An 18,827-nucleotide genomic window follows, 5' to 3' on the forward strand; every position below is an offset into this window, starting at 1 on the left:
GCCTTTGTTCTTTGCAATTTATTCTGACTTCTTTTTTAACATACATTTATTTATTTATTTATTTATTTATTTATTTATTTATTTATTTATGATAAACAGAGAGAGAGAGAGGCAGAGATATAAACAGAGGGATAAGCAGGCTCCATGCCAGGAGCCCGATGCGGGACTCAATCCCAGGACTCCAGGATCATGCCCTGGGCCAAAGGCAGGCGCCAAATCGCTGAGCCACCCAGGGATCCCCCTATTCTATTCACTTCTGGTAGATAGCTATTCTTTAAGAAAATACCTTCATCACATTCTTTTCCAATGTAAGGTATGTTGTAGTTTCCTGTTGTATATGTGATCAGATTTCTCAGTCCAGAATTCAGATGACCTTCTCAAGTGATTATGGCTTACCTGTTTGGTCATATGTCTATTTATATATTTTTTAACTGAAAAATGGGATTATGTTGGTGAACATATGTCTATTTATGAGATGTCTATTATGTGGACATGTGTCTATTTATGGAGAATATCTAATCTATCTTCCAGTCTTACACACTCCTTGCTTGTTCTAACTTTTGAGCTGGTTATCTTATTTGCCTTTCACATTAAAAACTTCTGAATGCTCTTTTCTTTTTTGTCAGGGATGAGAAGTTTTCTCCAGATATATATGTTTTAGTCGTGCTCATTTTTATTATAAGGAGATTTATTTGTTCTGAAGAGAAAGTAGAGTATTCACTTCTATTTTAGATAAAAGCAATGCTACCTATCCAAGTGTGCTGTGGGCGTGGAAAATGTTAATTTAAAAGTGAATCGGTTGTTGACAGGCAGGAAGAAAATACAGTGAACAATCTCATTGGTGCTGGATTTTGCTAGGATATGTGCAATAAAATGAGATGATTTCTGGGGTTGGGGAAGGTTAAAAAATTGTGTTGCTGCCCCTTGGGTCATAGGAAATAGGAAAGAAAAAAAATTCTTTTCCCACTTTGTCCATAAGGGCTGAATTTAGGTCCAATTTTGAAATTGGGTCTAGATTGAATGAAAACGACTAAGGGATAGGTTTACTTAAGAGATTGTAGGTATAGGTCCCAGAGGAGGGTTAGTTACTGGCTCTGTGATGTTAAGAGATAGCTAAGTAGTCTAACTTGATTTGAACCCAAATGGTAAAAGATATACTTTTCTTAGTATTTTGAGGCTTAGAAGTATACTTAAATGTTAGGAGCCAGTACTTGTATGATTTGTACTTTACATAGTTAAATATTTTAGATACCTATAATGTAACAGGCTCCACACTAGACTGTATGGTTATGAAGAGGAAAAAATAATTTTGGCCTTAAAGAAGGCTGAGAGCCAAATGGGGAAGGCCAACTGACATATGAGCGAATGTATTAATTGCCATAGGAAGATATGTATAAAGTGCAAGATAATTTAAATTGAGAAGCAGTGAACTGTGCTTTGGGACAAAGGGGAGGAGAATGAATATGTGATTTGAATGAATTGCCACTATAAAAAGTCATACAACCAGGAAGAAATGCCCCTTTCTCTTTCAGCCTCCCTGGTGGAATAAAAGAATGAAGACTGTACTCTGGCCTCAAGATACTGTTTAGAGGGAAAAAATAATTTTCTATTAATTCTCTGTATAGAGGTACCAGAAATGATCCTGTCTTTGGGGCATCCACGAGATAGCTATCATTTTTTTTAAAAAAGATTTTACTTATTTGTTTATGAGAGACAGAGAGAGAGAGAAAGAGAGGCAGAGACACAGGCAGAGGGAGAAGCAGGCTCCATGCAGGGAGCCCAACGTGGGACTTGATCCCAGGTCTCCAGGATCATACTCTGGGCCGAAGGCGGTGCTAAACCGCTGAGCCACCCGGGCTGCCCCCAACTGATCAAAATTTTATATCATTCTGAGGCCCAGAAGTAAACAAAAGCCTTTGCTGACTAACCTAGTCTTACCCTGATATTTAAAAATTTTTTTAATTCTCTAATATCTATACCCTAATATTTTGATACTTCTTCAAGATACCAGTTTAGAAACGTATCATTAAAAAAATGTTTCATGTGGGAAAAAAATGTTTCGTGTGTATCTTGCCTAATTAGAATGTAGAGTTCTTTTTGGCCTGTTAGGTCTTATCTGATAGTATGAACTTCAAACATTTTTGTTGAATGAGAACTTCCTAGTAATTCTCTTGTATGCTCAATTAGTCAGCCTTTGCTGTGGCAGTTAAAACTCCCAATTTTAGTGACTTTTAATCATAAACGTTTATTTCTCATTAGCATTCTATAGGTTGGCTGAGCTCTGCTCGCCCAGCTGGTCTTCACATTGCCTGGCTCCAGGCTGAGATGCGTTCATTATGGAACCCAGGTTGAAGGATCATGTCTGTCAGGGGCATGGTCTTTTCTTCGTAGAGTGCAGGAGCATGAGAATGCTAATAGCAATACTTCTTAAAAGTGCTTTGTGGAACTGGCCCACATTCTATTGGTCAAAGCAAGGTCTATGGCAAGATACAAACCCAAAATGAAAAGAGTGTGGAAAATAGTATTTGCCTGGGATGGGGGGTGGGTAAGTGACTGGGTTTTGAACAATAATATGATCTAATACAGATGTTTCTGAGTTAAACAGTGAGAGGAACAGGTGAAATTATAAGTATGAAACGGAAGAATTTGGTGAGTAGGAGACCTTCCAAGGACCTGGAATGAAAAAGATTTAATTAAAACGCCCTGAGCAGAACCCCCAGGCCCCTCAGTTTCCCACATCTTTAAAATGGTTGTGCCACTTACAAATCTGTTGCTTTGCAATGCTAAATCCATCTTTCATTGTCCTTTTTGTCATACTAGAAATTACTCTCTTGCCACCTTTTGTTAAGGTTTGTCAGTTGAATGTCTAGAGGGAGACTAGAGAAGGGAGGAGTTTTTCTTCCTGATTCTTGTATGCTCTTCCTGCTTGCTCCTGTAGCACACAGTAGCCAGCAGCATGTGGAATGACCTGGTGCTCTGAACCCCTTAGGGAGTTTTAGTAGCAATACTCCCAAATGCATTTTCCTAGTGAGTTCCATACTTGAACATCTCCCCATGGGTACTTTTCTGAGTTCTACTGACATAGTCCTACTAGATGACTTTATAGTGACTTCTGTTGGCCTGGCACTTTAGTATATTTCTCAGACATCCGTGGTTGCATCCTCACCACAGGCCTATATCTCAGCCATGTTGAGAGGGGCCTCTTTACAGATTTATCCCTCCCCTGTTGTTCTGCATCACCCCTCGAAGTAGCAGCTGCTCACTTTATCTCTTCTTTTTAACCCTTAGTATTTTACCTGTGTTATAGTTAATAATGCTTTATGTTAAACTTTCCCTGTTCAAATTACTATTTTTTTTGTCTTCTAATTGTACTTTGATATATCAGGTTACAAGTAGCATTTTTCTCATACAACTATTCTGTGGGTTAAATGGGATATTATATGGTATTGGTATCGAAAAGTGTTTAATCTGCCATTGAGTTAGTCTGTAACGTTTGTTGGCAACTTTCATATGTTGTCTTCATCATCATCATCATCACTGTCACTACCCTACCACTAGTTAGGAATAATATTTCTACTTTTTATCCACAGAATGTTTCGTCTTAACTCCCTTTCTGCATTGGCAGAACTGGCTGTGGGCTCTCGATGTTACCACGGAGGATCACAGCCCACCCAGATCAGGCGACGACTAATGATGGTGGCTTTCCTAGGAGCATCTGCAGTAACTGCAAGTACTGGTCTCCTGTGGAAGAGGTGAGCATTTTTGGAGGATCCTCTTCCTGCATGTGCTTTCATTTATCCAGTTATCTTTGTTCTCTCAAAGGATTACATTGACTTCTGGCTTAACTATGTACCAAAATTTCTTGCCCAAATCATTTGGCATTGATAATATTTGTCTGTGAAATAAGATGCTTCAAAGAATTCAGCTATCGTGTCCAAGCAACAATAGGAAATATTCTGCCTCAAGGTCTGCCTATTTCTTCTGCTAAACATTTAAAATAATTAACCAATTTAATAATTTCAATAATTTTTAGATAAATAATATATAATAATAAATACATTTAATAATTCACCAGGTTAGCATGATTAATTCACTGTTTTTTAGTATATTTACAAAGCTGCGCAGCCATCGCCATTTTCTGATTAGAAAAATTCTCATCGCTCCATAAAGAAACTCCATGCCATTTAGCAGTTACTTCCCACTTTCTCCATTCCTCTCAACCCTAGGCAACCACTGATCTACTTTCTGTCAATAGACAGTAAAATGGGGTAATGGTAACACCTGTCTCAAAGGGTTGTTATGAATATTAAATGAGTTATTATTTAGGTTATTAAAATAACATTTTATTTTATTTTTAAAGTAGGCTCTACACCCAGTGTAGGGCTCCATCTCCATGATCCTGAGATCAAGAGTTTCACACTCTATGAGCTGAGCCAGCCAGGTGCCCCAAGTTATTATTTGTTAAATGCTTAGAAAAGTGCCTGGCACATGACTTTGTAGATAAAAAACATTTATGTAGAAAGTACTTGGCACATAGTAAACTTTCTATAAATGTTATCTATTGTTATTGGATATAATATGAAGATGAGAAATAGTAAAGAAAGGAGATATAGAGTATTAGCAGAAAAGACTGAGTTTTCAAAAAAAGTTGGAGTTGTGATATAAAAGACCCTATATATCATGCCAGAAAACTGTGATTTTAATCTGTAGGCAATTATGAGTTATGAGGTTTTGAAACAAGAGACTGATCACAGACAAGTTTAAAGAAGGATTAGTACAGTGACAACAGTGAAATAAACCGGAGTGAGAAGAAGCTACTGACAGACACTAATACTAGTTTGAGATGATGATGAGGGTACTAGAACCTTAGAAAGGAGTGCATGAGTTTTTAGAAAAATTTCCAGGAAGAGAGACAGAGGGAGAGAAAGATCTAGACTGAGGGACACAGACAGAAGAAGGAAGAGAGGGAGGCCAAAGAAGGAAATGAGAAATAGGAAATGCACTTTTTGTCCTTTCACTGTAATAAATAGTAAATGCCTAGTAATTTCTTCAGGCAGATGTTTTCCTGCAACGGAATTAAGAGGACCCCATGCATGCGGATTTAGAATTGCCATCTTTGATATTGGACTAAGCCAAAGACAACAGACTATACCTGAGTTGAGAAGTTGTTCAATAGATTGAATATTTAAGAAATTACTATTCTTTTTCTTTCTCTGAGTCACTTTGTTTATACTATTCAGATTAAATGCAGATGTTTAGGTTATTTTATTTTTATTAATTTATATTGTTTTGCGTAACATCACTCCCAGAAAAAGAATAAGATGATTATTTGGAGGGTATGTAGAGCAAACATTCCTTTTTTTATTTTTTAAAGATTTTATTTATTTGTTTGACAAAGAGATAGACCCAGAGAGCACAAGTGGGGGGAGTGGGAGGGGGGAGTAACAGAGGGAGAAGAAGAGCACAAGCAGGGAACCTGTGGGATCCCAGGACGCTGAGATCATGACCTGAGCCAAAGGCAGACACTTAACCCCTGAGCCACTCAGGTGCCTGAAAACATTCCTTTTTTAAATCATCTTTTAAAAAATTGTTAACTAAGCAGAAATAAAATGTTTTCCTAAGAAGTGGGATTTAAAGTTCTTCTTGAAAGAGGGCATGATATAGTTTTAAACTTGAAAAAAATTAAAGTTTACAAACATTTTAAAACTTTAAAATTCTTAAATTTAAACTACAAAGAATGATATGATCTAAAAAAAAAGTCTAAAACAGAAGTAAAGAAACAATCTTTTTTTTTTTTTTCCATTCCCAATCCCTTTTCCTGAACAAAAAATAATAACACAATAATACAGGTTTGAATCATACAAGTAAGTAACAAAGAATACAATTTGGAATGTTTGCCTTCAAACTAAAGTGAGTATATTCTGGGTTATATAATTAGATATGTGTAAAGACCAGGGGATCCCTGGGTGGCTCAGTGGTTTAGCGCCTGCCTTTGGCCCAGGGCACAATCCTGGAGTCCCAGGATAGAGTCCCGCTTCGGGCTTCCTGCATGGAGCCTGCTTCTCCCTCTGCCTGTGTCTCTGCCTCTCTCTCTCCCTATGTCTATCATGAATAAATAAATAAAATATTAAAAAAAAGATATGTGTAAAGACCAGATATATACTACCCAAATCCACTAATATAAATTAACTTAAGTATGATCCTTTGAAACCATATTTCAGTACTGTTAGAGAAGGAACATTTGTCATTTTCCTTTTTTTTTTTTTTTTTACTTCCTCAGCTTCAAAAAAAATACTGAAATCTAGTGGTAAGGATTCAAGGTTTACAATCTGGGTGTGTGGGTTTAAACTGGCTATATAATGTATCTAATGTCACATTCTTCTTCAGCCTAAAGTACTTCCTTTACTAGGAGTTCTTATGTGCTGGAGATAGATTCTGTCAGCTTTTGTCTGGAAATACCTTTATTTTGCCTTTACTTTTGAAGGATATTTTCACTGGGTATAGAATTCTTGGTTGACTTTTTTCTTTCTAGCAAGCTGTCATTCTGTTGTCTTTAGCTTTGATTTTGTTTTGTTTTTGTCTTGCTTTTCAGTATGGTATCTTCATTGTATTCTTTTTTTGTGTATTTGTGTATGTGGTAAAGTATATGTAGCATCAAATTTACTCTTTTAACTATTTTTAAGTTCATTAACATTAACTACATTCACAGTATTGTGTGACCATCACCACCAACCATCTCTAGAATTTTTTCATCATTTCAAACTAAAACTCTGGACCCATTAAACAGTAATTCCCCAGTCACCTTTCCCCCCATCTTTGGGTATTCTGGTTTCTCACTTTATGAATTTGACTATTCTAGTACCTCTAAAAATAGGATTATACAATATTCGTCTTCTTGTGTTTGCCTATTTAATTTAGCATAGTAATTTCAGGGTTCATCCATGTTGTATCATGTGTCAGAATTTCCTTCCTTTTAAAGGCTGAATAATTTTTCATTGCGTGTATATATACCATTTTGTTTATCCATTTATCTACCAATGAATAATTGGGTTATTTCCACTTTTTGACTATTGTGAATAATACTGCTATGAACATTATTGCACAAATATCTCTTGCAGTCCCTGCTTTCACTTCTTGTGGGTATATAACTAGAAGTAACATTGCTGGATCATGTCTTCAGATATTTTTTGAAAAGTCAATAGTAATTCTTATCTTTGTTCTTATGTATGAACTATATCTTTATCCTTGGCTTAGTTTTATGACCCATTTTTTTAAGAAAGGGGCGGGGGGAGAGGCAGAGGAAGAAGGAGAGAGAATCTTGAGCAGGCTCCACACCCAGCATGGAGCCTAATGTAGGGCTCAATCCCATGACTCTGAGATCACCACCTGAGCCAAAACCAAGAGTTTGACAGAACTGACTGAGCTACCCAGGTGCCCTTGTTTTATGATTTTTTTATCACTTGTTTTCAACAATTTGATTATAATGTGTTTTAGTGCTATTTACTTTGTGTTTATTCTGTTTAAAGTTTATTGATTTCCTTAGACTATGAAATTAAAATTTTTATAAAATTTGAAAAATTTTGCCCATTATTTCTTCATTAAATTTTTCTGTCCCCATTTCTGCCCCATTCCCTCACATACACATGCTTTCTGGGACTTCATTCACATGTGTACTAGACCATGTGATATTATCCTACATATCATCAGGATTTTGCTTATATTTTATATAACCTTCTTTCTCTCTGGGCTTCAGTTTTGGAAGGTTTTTTTTTTTATTCTTGTCTCTTCATGGTCACTGATCTCTTTTTCTGCAGGACCTTATCTGCTGTTTTCTCTCTAGTGATTGTTTAAGAAGATTTTGAAATTGTATTTTTAGTCTCTAGAAGGATCATTTAGAAGGGTCCCTGGCTGGCTCAGTCAGTAGAGCAAACATCTCTTGATCTCAGTGTTGTGAGTTCAAGCCTCACATTGGATGTAGAAATTACTTAAAAGTAAAATTAAAAGAAAATAGAAGTACCATTTAGAAAACATTGTTAATTGGAGGATCTGGAAAGATGGCAGCATAGGAAAATCCTGAACTGTCCTCCTACATCAGACCTACCAAATCTATGGCTGTATATGGATAACTTCCCTCTGCAAAAGATCTGAAAACTATAGGTACTGCTCTTCACAATAGAGAATATAAGGACCACACTAAGCTGGGAAGGAGAGGCAGAAACACAGTCCCACCAAAAAAAAAAAAAAAAAAAAAAAAAACTTACCCCAAGAGCCCAAGAGTGGCAACATTCACTAGGCAATGCTTCTCCTGGAGGAATGAGGGATTGGTGCCCCACATTGGGTCCTCTGATACCTGGGATCTGCACTGGAGAGATAAGCCTGAGGATCTTTGACTTGCAAAATCAATAGGTTTGATATCCAGGAATCTAAAAATTCAATAGGAAACTGAGATTCCCTTCTTAGAGGGCTCATGTGCAGTCTTGCTTGCACTGAGACTCAGAAAAAAACCAGCAGTGTGAAATGGAATTGCCAGTGATTCACAGAAGGCCTATAATAGGTGTGGAGGTCCTTCCTGAGGAGCAAGGGATTCAAGCCCTGCACTGGGCACTCCCTATACCACCCCTACCCTAGAAAGACAAGCCCCCATTTTTTCTGGCTTGAAAATCATCAGGGCTTAACTCTAGGAGAGGTGGAGGGCCATAGGAAACCAAAACTGTGCTCTTAAAAGGCCCATCGACAGTCCCACTCATTCAGACCCAGCATATTGGAAGCAGTTTGAAAAGCATCTGGGCCATATATGAGGATTTATTCACTAATTTTAAGGCTTGTGCCAGAAAGGAAAGGTTCTGGGAACTTTCTCCAGGAATGGAACTGCTAGCAGCTACCATTTCTTTTGCCTTCCTTCAGCCTACCTGGCCCGATGAAGGCACCAGTTCTGACCATCTCCATCTCCATTGCTCATGCTATTTGCCCTGCCACGGCATTTCCCTGTGGACTGACCTGTCATGTTCTCCTCCAAAGCAACTCCTACCCAGCCTCGCCTGATGAGCAGTCTCATTCAGGACCAGTGCCCCTCCAAAGCAACTCCTTGAGAGAGTTGAGTTGGGGGCAGCCCTGCCCCATGAGCACACCCATAGCAGTGCAGCTAAGCCTCACAGCCAGCTACACCAGGTGCTGACCCCACTCACTATAAACACTCATAGCAGCTGCAGACTGGCCTCTAAGCCTGGCAGGCTGGGATCAGCCTCATCCACCAATGCACCCATAGCAGTTGCAACCCAGTCACAATAAGAGGGTGCATGCAGCCTACATTGTTGAGAGAGCTCCTAGAATGTATTGCAACTTAAACAACAAGCAACTTAAAATAGACTGCTATATACATAGGTGTTATATATGAACCTCATAGTTACATTACTATAAACCTATAACGGATACACAAAAGACCATGAATGCATAGCCAAAGCCATCCTGAGAAAGAAGAGCAAAGCTAGAGGCATCCCACTTCCTGATTTCAAACTATAGGCCAAATCTATATTTATGAAAACAGTATGATACTGGCTTAAAAACACACGTAGATCAATAGAACAGACTAGAGATCCCAGAAATAAACTACATATGTGGTCACTTAATATTGACAGGGAGCCAAGAATAGTAAGATGGTAAGATAACAGTCATTTCAGTAAATATTATTGGGAAAGCTGGATAACAAGTGCAGAAGAATGAAATTGGATCCCTATCTTACCCTATTCACAAAAAATAATTCAAATGGATTAAATGCTTTAACATAAGACCCCAAAGTACACACTTGGGGGGGGGGAAGTAAAGGAAACTTAGTGGAAAAGCTTCTTGACATTGGTTTTGGAACTATTTTTTGGATAACAAAAGGACAAGCAACAAAAGTAAAATCAGCAAGTGGGACTACATTAATTTAAAAAGCTTGTGCACAGGGCAGCCCTGGTGGCTCAGCAGTTTAGCACCACCTTCAGTCCAGGCTGTGATCCTGGAGACCCGGGATCGAGTCCCATGTCGGGCTCCCTGCATGGAGCCTGCTTCTCCCTCTGCCTGTGTCTCTACCTCTCAGTGTCTCCCATGAATAAATAAATCAAATCTTTAAAAAAAAAAAAAAAAGCTTGTGCACAGCAAAGGAAATAAAACAAAAAGGCAACCTATGGATGGGAAAAAATATTTGCAGAGCATATGTCAGTTAAGAGATTAATATCCAAAATATATAAAGCTTACAGCTCAAAAGTGTAAAAACAGATGATCTAATTAAAAAATGAACAGAGGACCTGAATAGATGTTTTTCTAAAGTAGACATCCAGATGGCCAAACAGGCGCATGAAAAGGTGCTCAACATCACTAATCATCAGGGAAATGCAAATCAAAACCGTAAAAAGATATCACTTCATACCTATGAGAATGGTTAGTCTCAAAATAAGGCATAACAATTTTGGTATAGATGTCTAGAAATAGGAATCCTTGTCTAGAAATAGGAATCTAGATGTCTAGAAATGTAAACTGACTTAACCACTTTGGAAAACAACATGGAGGTTTTTCAGGAACCTGAAAATAGAAAATATTCTAAAAATAGAATACCATATAATCCACCATTCCCAAGGAAATGAGAACAGGATCTTGAAGTGATATCTGGACTCCCATGTTTAATTCAGCGTTATTCACAAAAGTGAAGATACGGAGACAACCTAACTGTCCTTCAAGAGATGAATGTGTAAAGAAGATTTGCTACACACACACACACTCACAAATATTATTCAGCTTTGGAAAGAAGGAAATCCTGCCATTTACATCTACATTGATGGACCTTGAAGGCATTCTGCTACTGAGATAAATCAGACACAGAAATAAATATACTATCGTATGGTATCACTTATATGTGAAATTTCAAAAACCTGAACTGATAGCAACAGTCATTAAGACAGTGATTTCCAGAGGCTGGTGGTTGGGGGGTTGGGGAGTTGGGGAGGTGTTGGTCAGAATACAGCCTGCAGTCAGAATATATGTTCTGGGGTCTAATACATAGTGTTGTGATTACAGTTAATAATACAGTATTGTATACTTGAAAATTGCTAATAGACTAAATCTTAAATGTTCTCACTCAAAAATTATAATTATGTGATGTAATGGAGGTTTTAGCTAATACAGTGGTGGCAGATTGATACAGATAAGTATCAAATCAATACATTGTATGCCTTAAACTTACAAAATTATCATTAGTTATATCTTAATAAAAAACTGCTTTGATAATGTACTTTAATGCAAAATATACTTTCAGATAAGGATAAAGAAAACTAATTATCATAATTATTAATATGAATCTGTAAAACTTGCGAAGATCTTGCGGAAAAGACCATCACTAATTGCTGACTGTTCTAGTTGATGGCCAGTATAAAAGGAGGGTCAAATAACAAATGATGTTACTTTTTTTTTTCTTCTCAAAATGTGTTATTTTGAAAAAGCACAAAACAAGTTAACTTCAGCCACATAAAAATATTCTGTAATTTTATTCCTTCCTTTCTCTTTATGGTACTGATGTCACAAGTTACATCTTTTATATTGTGTATCCATTAACATTTTTTATGATTAAGGCTTTTTTAATGTTTGATTTTTGAATTTCTTTTGTAGAATTTAAAGAGATTTACACATCATTATAGGACAACAGTATTCTGTATTTGTCCATGTATTTGCCTTCATTGATGAGATTTATACTTTATATGCTTTCATGTTGCAGTATAATGTATTTCAACTTGAAGAACTTCCTCTAGCATTTTTTTTTTTTTTTGTAATGCAGGTTTGGTAGTATGAACTTCCTTAGCATTGTTTATCTGGGAACATCTTTCTTTCTCCTTGATTTCTAGAGGACAGTTTTACCAGATATAGTACCTTTGGTTGGCAGTTTTTTCTTTCAGCACTTTCCATATTTCATCCTATTTCTTTATGGCCTATAAGGTCTCAGAGTTTTATGGGATCCCCTTGTACATGATGAGTCACTTTTCCCCTGCTAATTTAAAAATTCTCCCTTAGTCTTTGACTTTTTGGCAATTTGATTATAATGTGTCTTGCTGTGCATTTCTTTGGGTTCCTCATCTTAGAAGTCTGTTGAGCTTCTTCAGTCTGGAAGTCCATTAACTTTCCCAAATCTGAGTTTTCAGGTGTTCAAGGTTTTTTTTTGCCATATTTTCTTTCAGTGAACTTTTTTTTAACCTCTTTCTTTCTCTTCCTTCTCCTTCATGTATGCATTGGTTTTCTTGACCTTATTCTGTAAGTCTCTTAGGCTTCTTTTGTGTTTTGTTCCTCTGACTGGATAATATCAAATGATCTGTCTTTGAGTTTACCTTTGAGTTTATCTTCTGCTTGATTGAGTCTGCTTTTGAGCCACCCTAGTGAATTTTTCGATTCTGTAATTGCACTCATCAGCTCCAGAATTTGCTTTTTTTATCTCTCTGGATAGTAATTTTTTAATGCAGTGTTTTCTTGAGCTTAGAGAGGATCTTTATTTTGGATATTTTGAATTCTTTTTCAAGTAATAAATATCTCTATTTCTTTAGGTTCAGTTTCCAGAGATTTATATTGCTCCTCTGGGCCACATTTCTGTTTCTTCACGCATCTTGCAACTTTGTGTTAAGATTCACATTTTTGAAGAATCAACCACATATCTTGATTTTTATAGATTAGCTTCATACAGAGGAAGACCCTCAGCAATCACCCCAGTTACAGATTATGGTGCCTCTAAAACTTTTGGGAAAGGATACAGCTCCTCTGGGTCTGCGCGGGCAGTTTCTCAGTTGGAGAAGCTTTTGCAGGTTTCTTATTCAAGAGCTTTTGAGATCTTGCTCCCTCTGGTGTTTATCTGCAGCACTGCAAGTTCTCTGTGCTTAGCAGCCAGCCACCTACTCCTCTCATCAGCCGCCAGGCATCCAAAGTTGGCCAGCTCCCCATTACCACCCCAGGTCAGGCGAGGTGCATGCCAGTATTTCAGGCAGTCTTCTAAAAAAACTAGAATGCCAGGCACACCTTCCACTTTCTTCCCTCCCTCCTGAGGGAGAAGACTTGTTTTGTCCCTTCCCCTAATTGTGCTAAGCTGTGCCAACTCTGCAACTCTAAGCTGTGCAAATCACCTCCCACTTTTCTTTTTTCTTATCTACCCTCAGGAATGCAAAAATGCTATCTTCCATCAGCACTCCAAGTGAGGTGAACAGAAACCAGTCCCTTGAGTAGCCCTCTGAATAGCTGGAATGTTGAACACCCTTCCATTCTCATTCCTCCCTGGAGTGAGAAACTGTGAGCTAGAGCATTCTCTCCTGGTACTGAGCTGTGACTGCTTGGGGGAGGGACTGACATGGGTAGAGTGAAATTGCTTCTCTTACCCATTTCCATGTGTCTGTTTTTGGCATCATGTTTTCCTGGTGCATTACTGCTGCTTAACCAGATTTTGGGAATCTCCTAAAGGTACTTTGATCTGTACATTGTTGCTAAATCAGTGTTTCTGTGGTAGACAAAACCTGGGACTTCCTATTCCACCATCTTGCTGACATCCATCCATGACTTTATTACATATTTTTCATTGTGTAGGTTAACTTTTTGAGTGTCTGGATTTTTTTTTCCTTTAAAAGTATATTGATTTTTGTACTGACAGGTAGTTAACTTATTGGAGAATCTATTTGATCAGCTGGAACTTGTTTTTAAACTTTTTTTTCCCCCCAGCATGGTTTAGATAGAGTATCCTTTGCTCTAGGGCTAAGTCAGCCCTACTAATAAGACAGGACCCATCTGTTGTGTTTACTAAATGCCTTGAGTGTTCAGTGATTTGTCACAGCTTGAACACTTCCTGCTTGTGAATGCTAGAAATTATTTGACCTATAGCTCTTTGGTAATTGTTTCTTGTCTAATATTGGATACTTTAATCCTAAGAGTGTACTGTTTAATATTAACAAGGGAGGCTCCATTAGGTTCATGGAACTTTTTCTTTGTGTATTTCCTCCTCTCTGGTCCTTTTGCCCACCAATCCCAGTCACCTCAGCCTCTCCAAACTATGGCCTCAACTTAGCATGGTCACTCTTATATTGCTTGGGATCCTGTTCCTGATCTGGAAAATGTCTCCAAGTAGAATTTCAGGACAACTATAGACCTACTTTTTTTTCAGATAGTTGCTGTCTATTGTTCAGTATCTTAAAATGTTTTATATATTTGTTAGATTTTCTGTATTTTTCCCCACTCTAGGAAGGCAAATCTAAGTGTAGTTACTCCATTGGGGTTGAAAACAGAAGTCTTCTTTCTATACATCATTATATGTCATCGGTTCTATAATGTTTAAATCACTGTATTATTATATCATTACCACAGTGGAGTCAACTATCAGGAATAAAATAGGGAAAAGACAAAGTGACTCTTGGAAGTGTGCAATTCTTAAGATGTTAAAAGTTGCAGGGGTATAATAGGGTGTAACCTGCCTACTACATATAAGCAGCATTCAGAGTATCACGGGATATCAGCCTGTATGTTTTTCAGAAGAAATTATGAATGCCATTCAATTAATTGGACTGAATAAAGCAGTGTGGTTAGGAGGGTTTCTGGTATACCAAATGATATTGAATGTCTATAGATTTTCTTTTTTAGAACCTAAGGTTTTTGAGAAATCAGGTTAGAGTCACTCTTTCCAGGAGGCTTTTCCTGAACCTATTCTTTGTCCTTATATATTCTTTATCAGTTGGCTTATCTGTTTTCCCTATTTACTGTGACTTTCTTGATGACAGAGACAGTCTTACTATATTTATCTTAGCAACTAGTGTAGCTCCCACGGCATTTGAATGAAGAAATCTTTTCTTTGTGAATAAATACTTTAGGTCTTCACTTTATCAGCCCATCATCATTTGATTCCACAAACTCTTCAGAAGGAAATAAAACAGGGAAATGATCCAGCCTTGATCACTTGGGGTCAAGGTTGAAAGGAAATTTGAACTGTGGTCAAAAGATTGATTTTGAACCAGGTGGGAAAACCTATAGTGAGTTAGTTTCTTGTTGCTTTTAAAAAATTTGTTTATTTTGGGATACCTGGGTGGATCAGCGGTTGGGCGTCTGCCTTTGTCTCAGGGCGTGGTCCTGGCGTTCTGGGATTGAGTCCTGTAGTGGGCTCCCTGCAAGGAGCCCGCTTCTCCCTCTGCTTATGTCTCTGCCATCTCTCTGTGTCTCTCATGAATAAATAAATAAAATATTTTTTAAAAATTGTTTATTTTTAGGATTTAACCTTTTTAAAAAGTTATTTTTCTTACTTATAAATTCAAATACTGTTTTGCCTTTGTTAACATGCATAAAATACTATTTATAAGTAAGTGAAATAACTATTGGTTTTTATATTCTTTAAATAGTTACGTAAAAGGAATGCATTAAGAATTTTCTCATATTGTACTTTAATCCCAGCATATATTTTTCCAATCCCTTTCTGGTCAATATAGATAAGGATTTCCATTTTTGTTCCATAATCAGCCATAGCCACATTGCCTGCTTTCTCTGTATAAGGCACTGGGTTGGGAACTCTGGATGATTGGAAGAATAGTGTCCAATCTTTCTCCCTTTTTTTTAAAGTTTTAATTATTATTCCAGTATAATTTATGTACAGTGTTTACATACACATTAGTTTCATGTGTACAATATAGTGATTCAACAATTCTATATGTTACTCAGTGCTCATCACATTGTGCTCACTTCAACAGCACATACACTCAGTGCTCATCACAATAAGTATACTCTTAATCCCCTTTATCTCATGTTACTCATCTGCCCACTCCCCTCTGGCAGCCATTAGTTTGTTCTTTGTATTTAAGAGTCTTTTTTTTTTCTTTTGTTCATTTGTTTTGTTTCTTAAATTCCCCATATGAGTGAAATAATATGGCATTTGTCTTTTTCTGACTGATTTATTTTATTTAGCATTTTACCCTTTATACCCTCTAGATTGATCCATATTGTTGTAAATGGCAAGATTTCATTCTTTTGTATTGCGGAGGAATATTCCATTGTATGTGTATACACCACATCTTCTTTATCCATTCATCTATTGATGGACAGTTGGGTTTCTTCCATATCTAGAAACTTTTGCTACAGGTCTCACATTTAGGTCTCTGATCCATTTGGAGTTTATTTTTTTGTATAGTGTAAGTACTTTGGTTTCATTCTTTTCCATGGAGCTGTCTTGTTTTCCCAACACCTTTTGTTGAAAAGACTTTTTCCCATTGCATATTCTTTCCTCTGTTGTAAATTAATTGGCCATATAATTATGGGTTTATTTCTGGGATCTTTGTTCTGTTGATATATGTGTCTGTTTTTGTGTCAGGACCATAGTGTTTTGATTACTACAACTTTGTAGTATGTCTTTTTTTCTTACTATGGAGTCCCACATGAGGCTTGAACTCATGACCCTGAGATCAAGACTGAGATGAGATCAAGAGTTCAATTTGGGGGTAGGAATGGGGGAGAAAGAGTTGGACACTTAACTGAGTGAGCTTCCCAGGCGCCTAGTGGTCCTGTAATGTATCTTGAAATCTGGGATTAGGATAAATAACTCCAGTTCTCTTCTTTTTCAAGATTGCTCTGGCTATTTGGGATGTTTTGTGGTTTCATACAGATTTTGGAATTATTTGTTCAAGTTCTGGGAAAAATACTGTTGGTATTTTGATAGGGATTGCATTAAATCTGTAGATTGTCCTGGGATGTATGGACATTTTAGCAATATTTGTTCTCCCCATCCATGAATATGGACTGTCTTTCCATTTGTTTGTTTCACATTCAGTTTCTTTCATCACTGTTTTATATTTTTCAAAGTACAGATCTTTGACCTCATTGGTTAAATTTATTTCTAGGTGTTTTTTATTATGTTTGCTGCAGTGGTAAATGGGATCGTTTTCTTAATTTCTTTTTCTGCTACTTTATTATTAGTGTACAGAAATGCAACAGATTTTTATATATCAATGAACATAGACACAGAAATCCTCAACAAAATATTAGCAAACCGCATCCAACAATCATTGAAAAACTCATTCACCAAGATCAGCAGAATTTATTCCTAGTATGCAAGGATACTTCAATATTAGCAAATCAACATGATACATCACATCAACAAGAAACAGAATAAAAACCGTACGATTGGGACACCTAGGTGGCTCAGAGGTTGAGTGTCTGCCTCTGGGTACTTGTTCTCTTTGTCTGGCTTATTTCACTTAGCATAGGTTCATCTGTGTTGTCATAATGGCAAGATTTCCTTCCTTTTTCTAATGCTGAAGAGTATTCCGTTTTGCATGCAAGTGTATTTCTGTGCCACACACATTTTAATTATTTGTTGACTGATAGGCATTTACGTGGTTTCCCTGTCTTGGCCATGGTGAATAATGCTGCAGTGGACATGGGAATATAGATATCTCCTTGAGATCCTGATTTCAGTTCCTTTGGATATATCTAAAGTGGGATTGCTGAATCATATTGCACTTCTGTTGTTAGTTTTTTTGAGGATCTTCCATCCTGTTTTCCAAGGTGGCTGTTTCAATTTACATTTCCACCACCAGTGTACCGGGGATCCCTTTTCTCCACATCCTCACCAACACTTGTAATCTTTTTTTTTTTTTTTTTTTTTAAATTAAAGCTGTCCTACCAGATGTAAGGTGATATCCCATGGCAGTTTTAGTTTGCCTTTCCCTGATGATTACTGATGTTGAGCATATTTTCATATATATGTTGGCTATTTATGTATTTTTTGAGAAATGTTTGTTCACTTCTTTTGCCCATTTTTAAATCAGGTTATTTGAGTTTTGTTTGTTTGTTTTGCCATAATGTTAGAGGAGTTCTCTATGTGTTTTTTTTTCTCTATGTGTTTTGAATATTAGCCCTTTGTTAAATATATGGTTTGCAAATATTTTCTCCCTTTCCATAGGTTGCTCTTTTATTTTATTGTTTCTTTCGTTGTCCTGAAGCTCTTTAGTTTTGTGTAATCCTGCTTGTCTCTTTTTTTCTTTTGTTGCCTGTGCTTTTAGTATCAGATCCTTTATTTTTAAGGCTGAATATTATTCTATTGTATGTATATACCACATTATCTTTATTCACTGATTTATCGGTGGACATCTCAGTTGCTTCAAACATTTTAGCTGTTGTGAGTAATGCTGCTGTTAATGTGAATGCACAAAAATCTCTTCATGACTCTACTTTCACTTCTTTCGGATATAACCAGAAATGGGATTGCTTGGATTATATGATAGTTCTATTTTTAACTTTTTGAGGAACCTCTTCATGTAGAAGTTTTCACAAATTATCATTGCTGTTACTTCTACAAAACTATATGAAAATCTTATTTCTTGAATAATGCAATTTTTTTTTTTTTTAATATCCAGGGCCCTTGCAGAATCTCCACCATCTGTAAACAACCTAAAGAATGAACTTGGTGATAAAGGGAAGAATAAAGATGAAGGGGAAGTTGGTAACCATGAAAAAAAGGCTGCAGGTGTTTGTCTTGAGCCTCATCAGGAAGAGAAAAAGAAGAAACGTTCTGGATTCAGAGACAGAAAAGTATGGAACACAATCTTATAAATTAATCAGAACTGTTTTTAATTCTAAATTAGAATAATGTGGTTGGGTCTCTTTTTTTTTTCTTTTCTTTTTTTTTGGTTGGGTCTCTTTTATCATTTATTTCAGATGATTGATATTCTCTTTGCAGATACCACCTCTCTGCTATTTTCTATCATGTTCTAAGGCAAATGTACTCTTGAAATGTGAAGTTAATGGAGCTAGTGAAGATCTAGATTGGTAATCAGGATTTGCATATATTTTCTTCC

The 18,827-nt window shown here is 36.7% G+C and overlaps 1 protein-coding gene across 6 annotated transcripts in view; it reads left to right on the forward strand.

The window, feature by feature from the left end:
- Positions 1-18,827, forward strand: part of MICU1 (mitochondrial calcium uptake 1) — a 248,469-nt gene that overhangs the window by 55,241 nt on the left and 174,401 nt on the right. For all 6 annotated transcript variants that reach the window (XM_041748273.1, XM_041748278.1, XM_041748275.1 and 3 more), the window contains 2 exons: positions 3,591-3,752; positions 18,387-18,561. In XM_041748273.1, coding sequence (XP_041604207.1) covers positions 3,592-3,752; positions 18,387-18,561 — 336 coding nt within the window. In that variant the 5' untranslated portion in view covers position 3,591. The remainder of the gene's footprint in view (positions 1-3,590; positions 3,753-18,386; positions 18,562-18,827) is intronic.

Source organism: Vulpes lagopus, chromosome 3 (genome assembly GCF_018345385.1).
Source record: "Vulpes lagopus strain Blue_001 chromosome 3, ASM1834538v1, whole genome shotgun sequence".
NCBI classification, from domain to species: Eukaryota; Metazoa; Chordata; class Mammalia; order Carnivora; family Canidae; genus Vulpes; species Vulpes lagopus.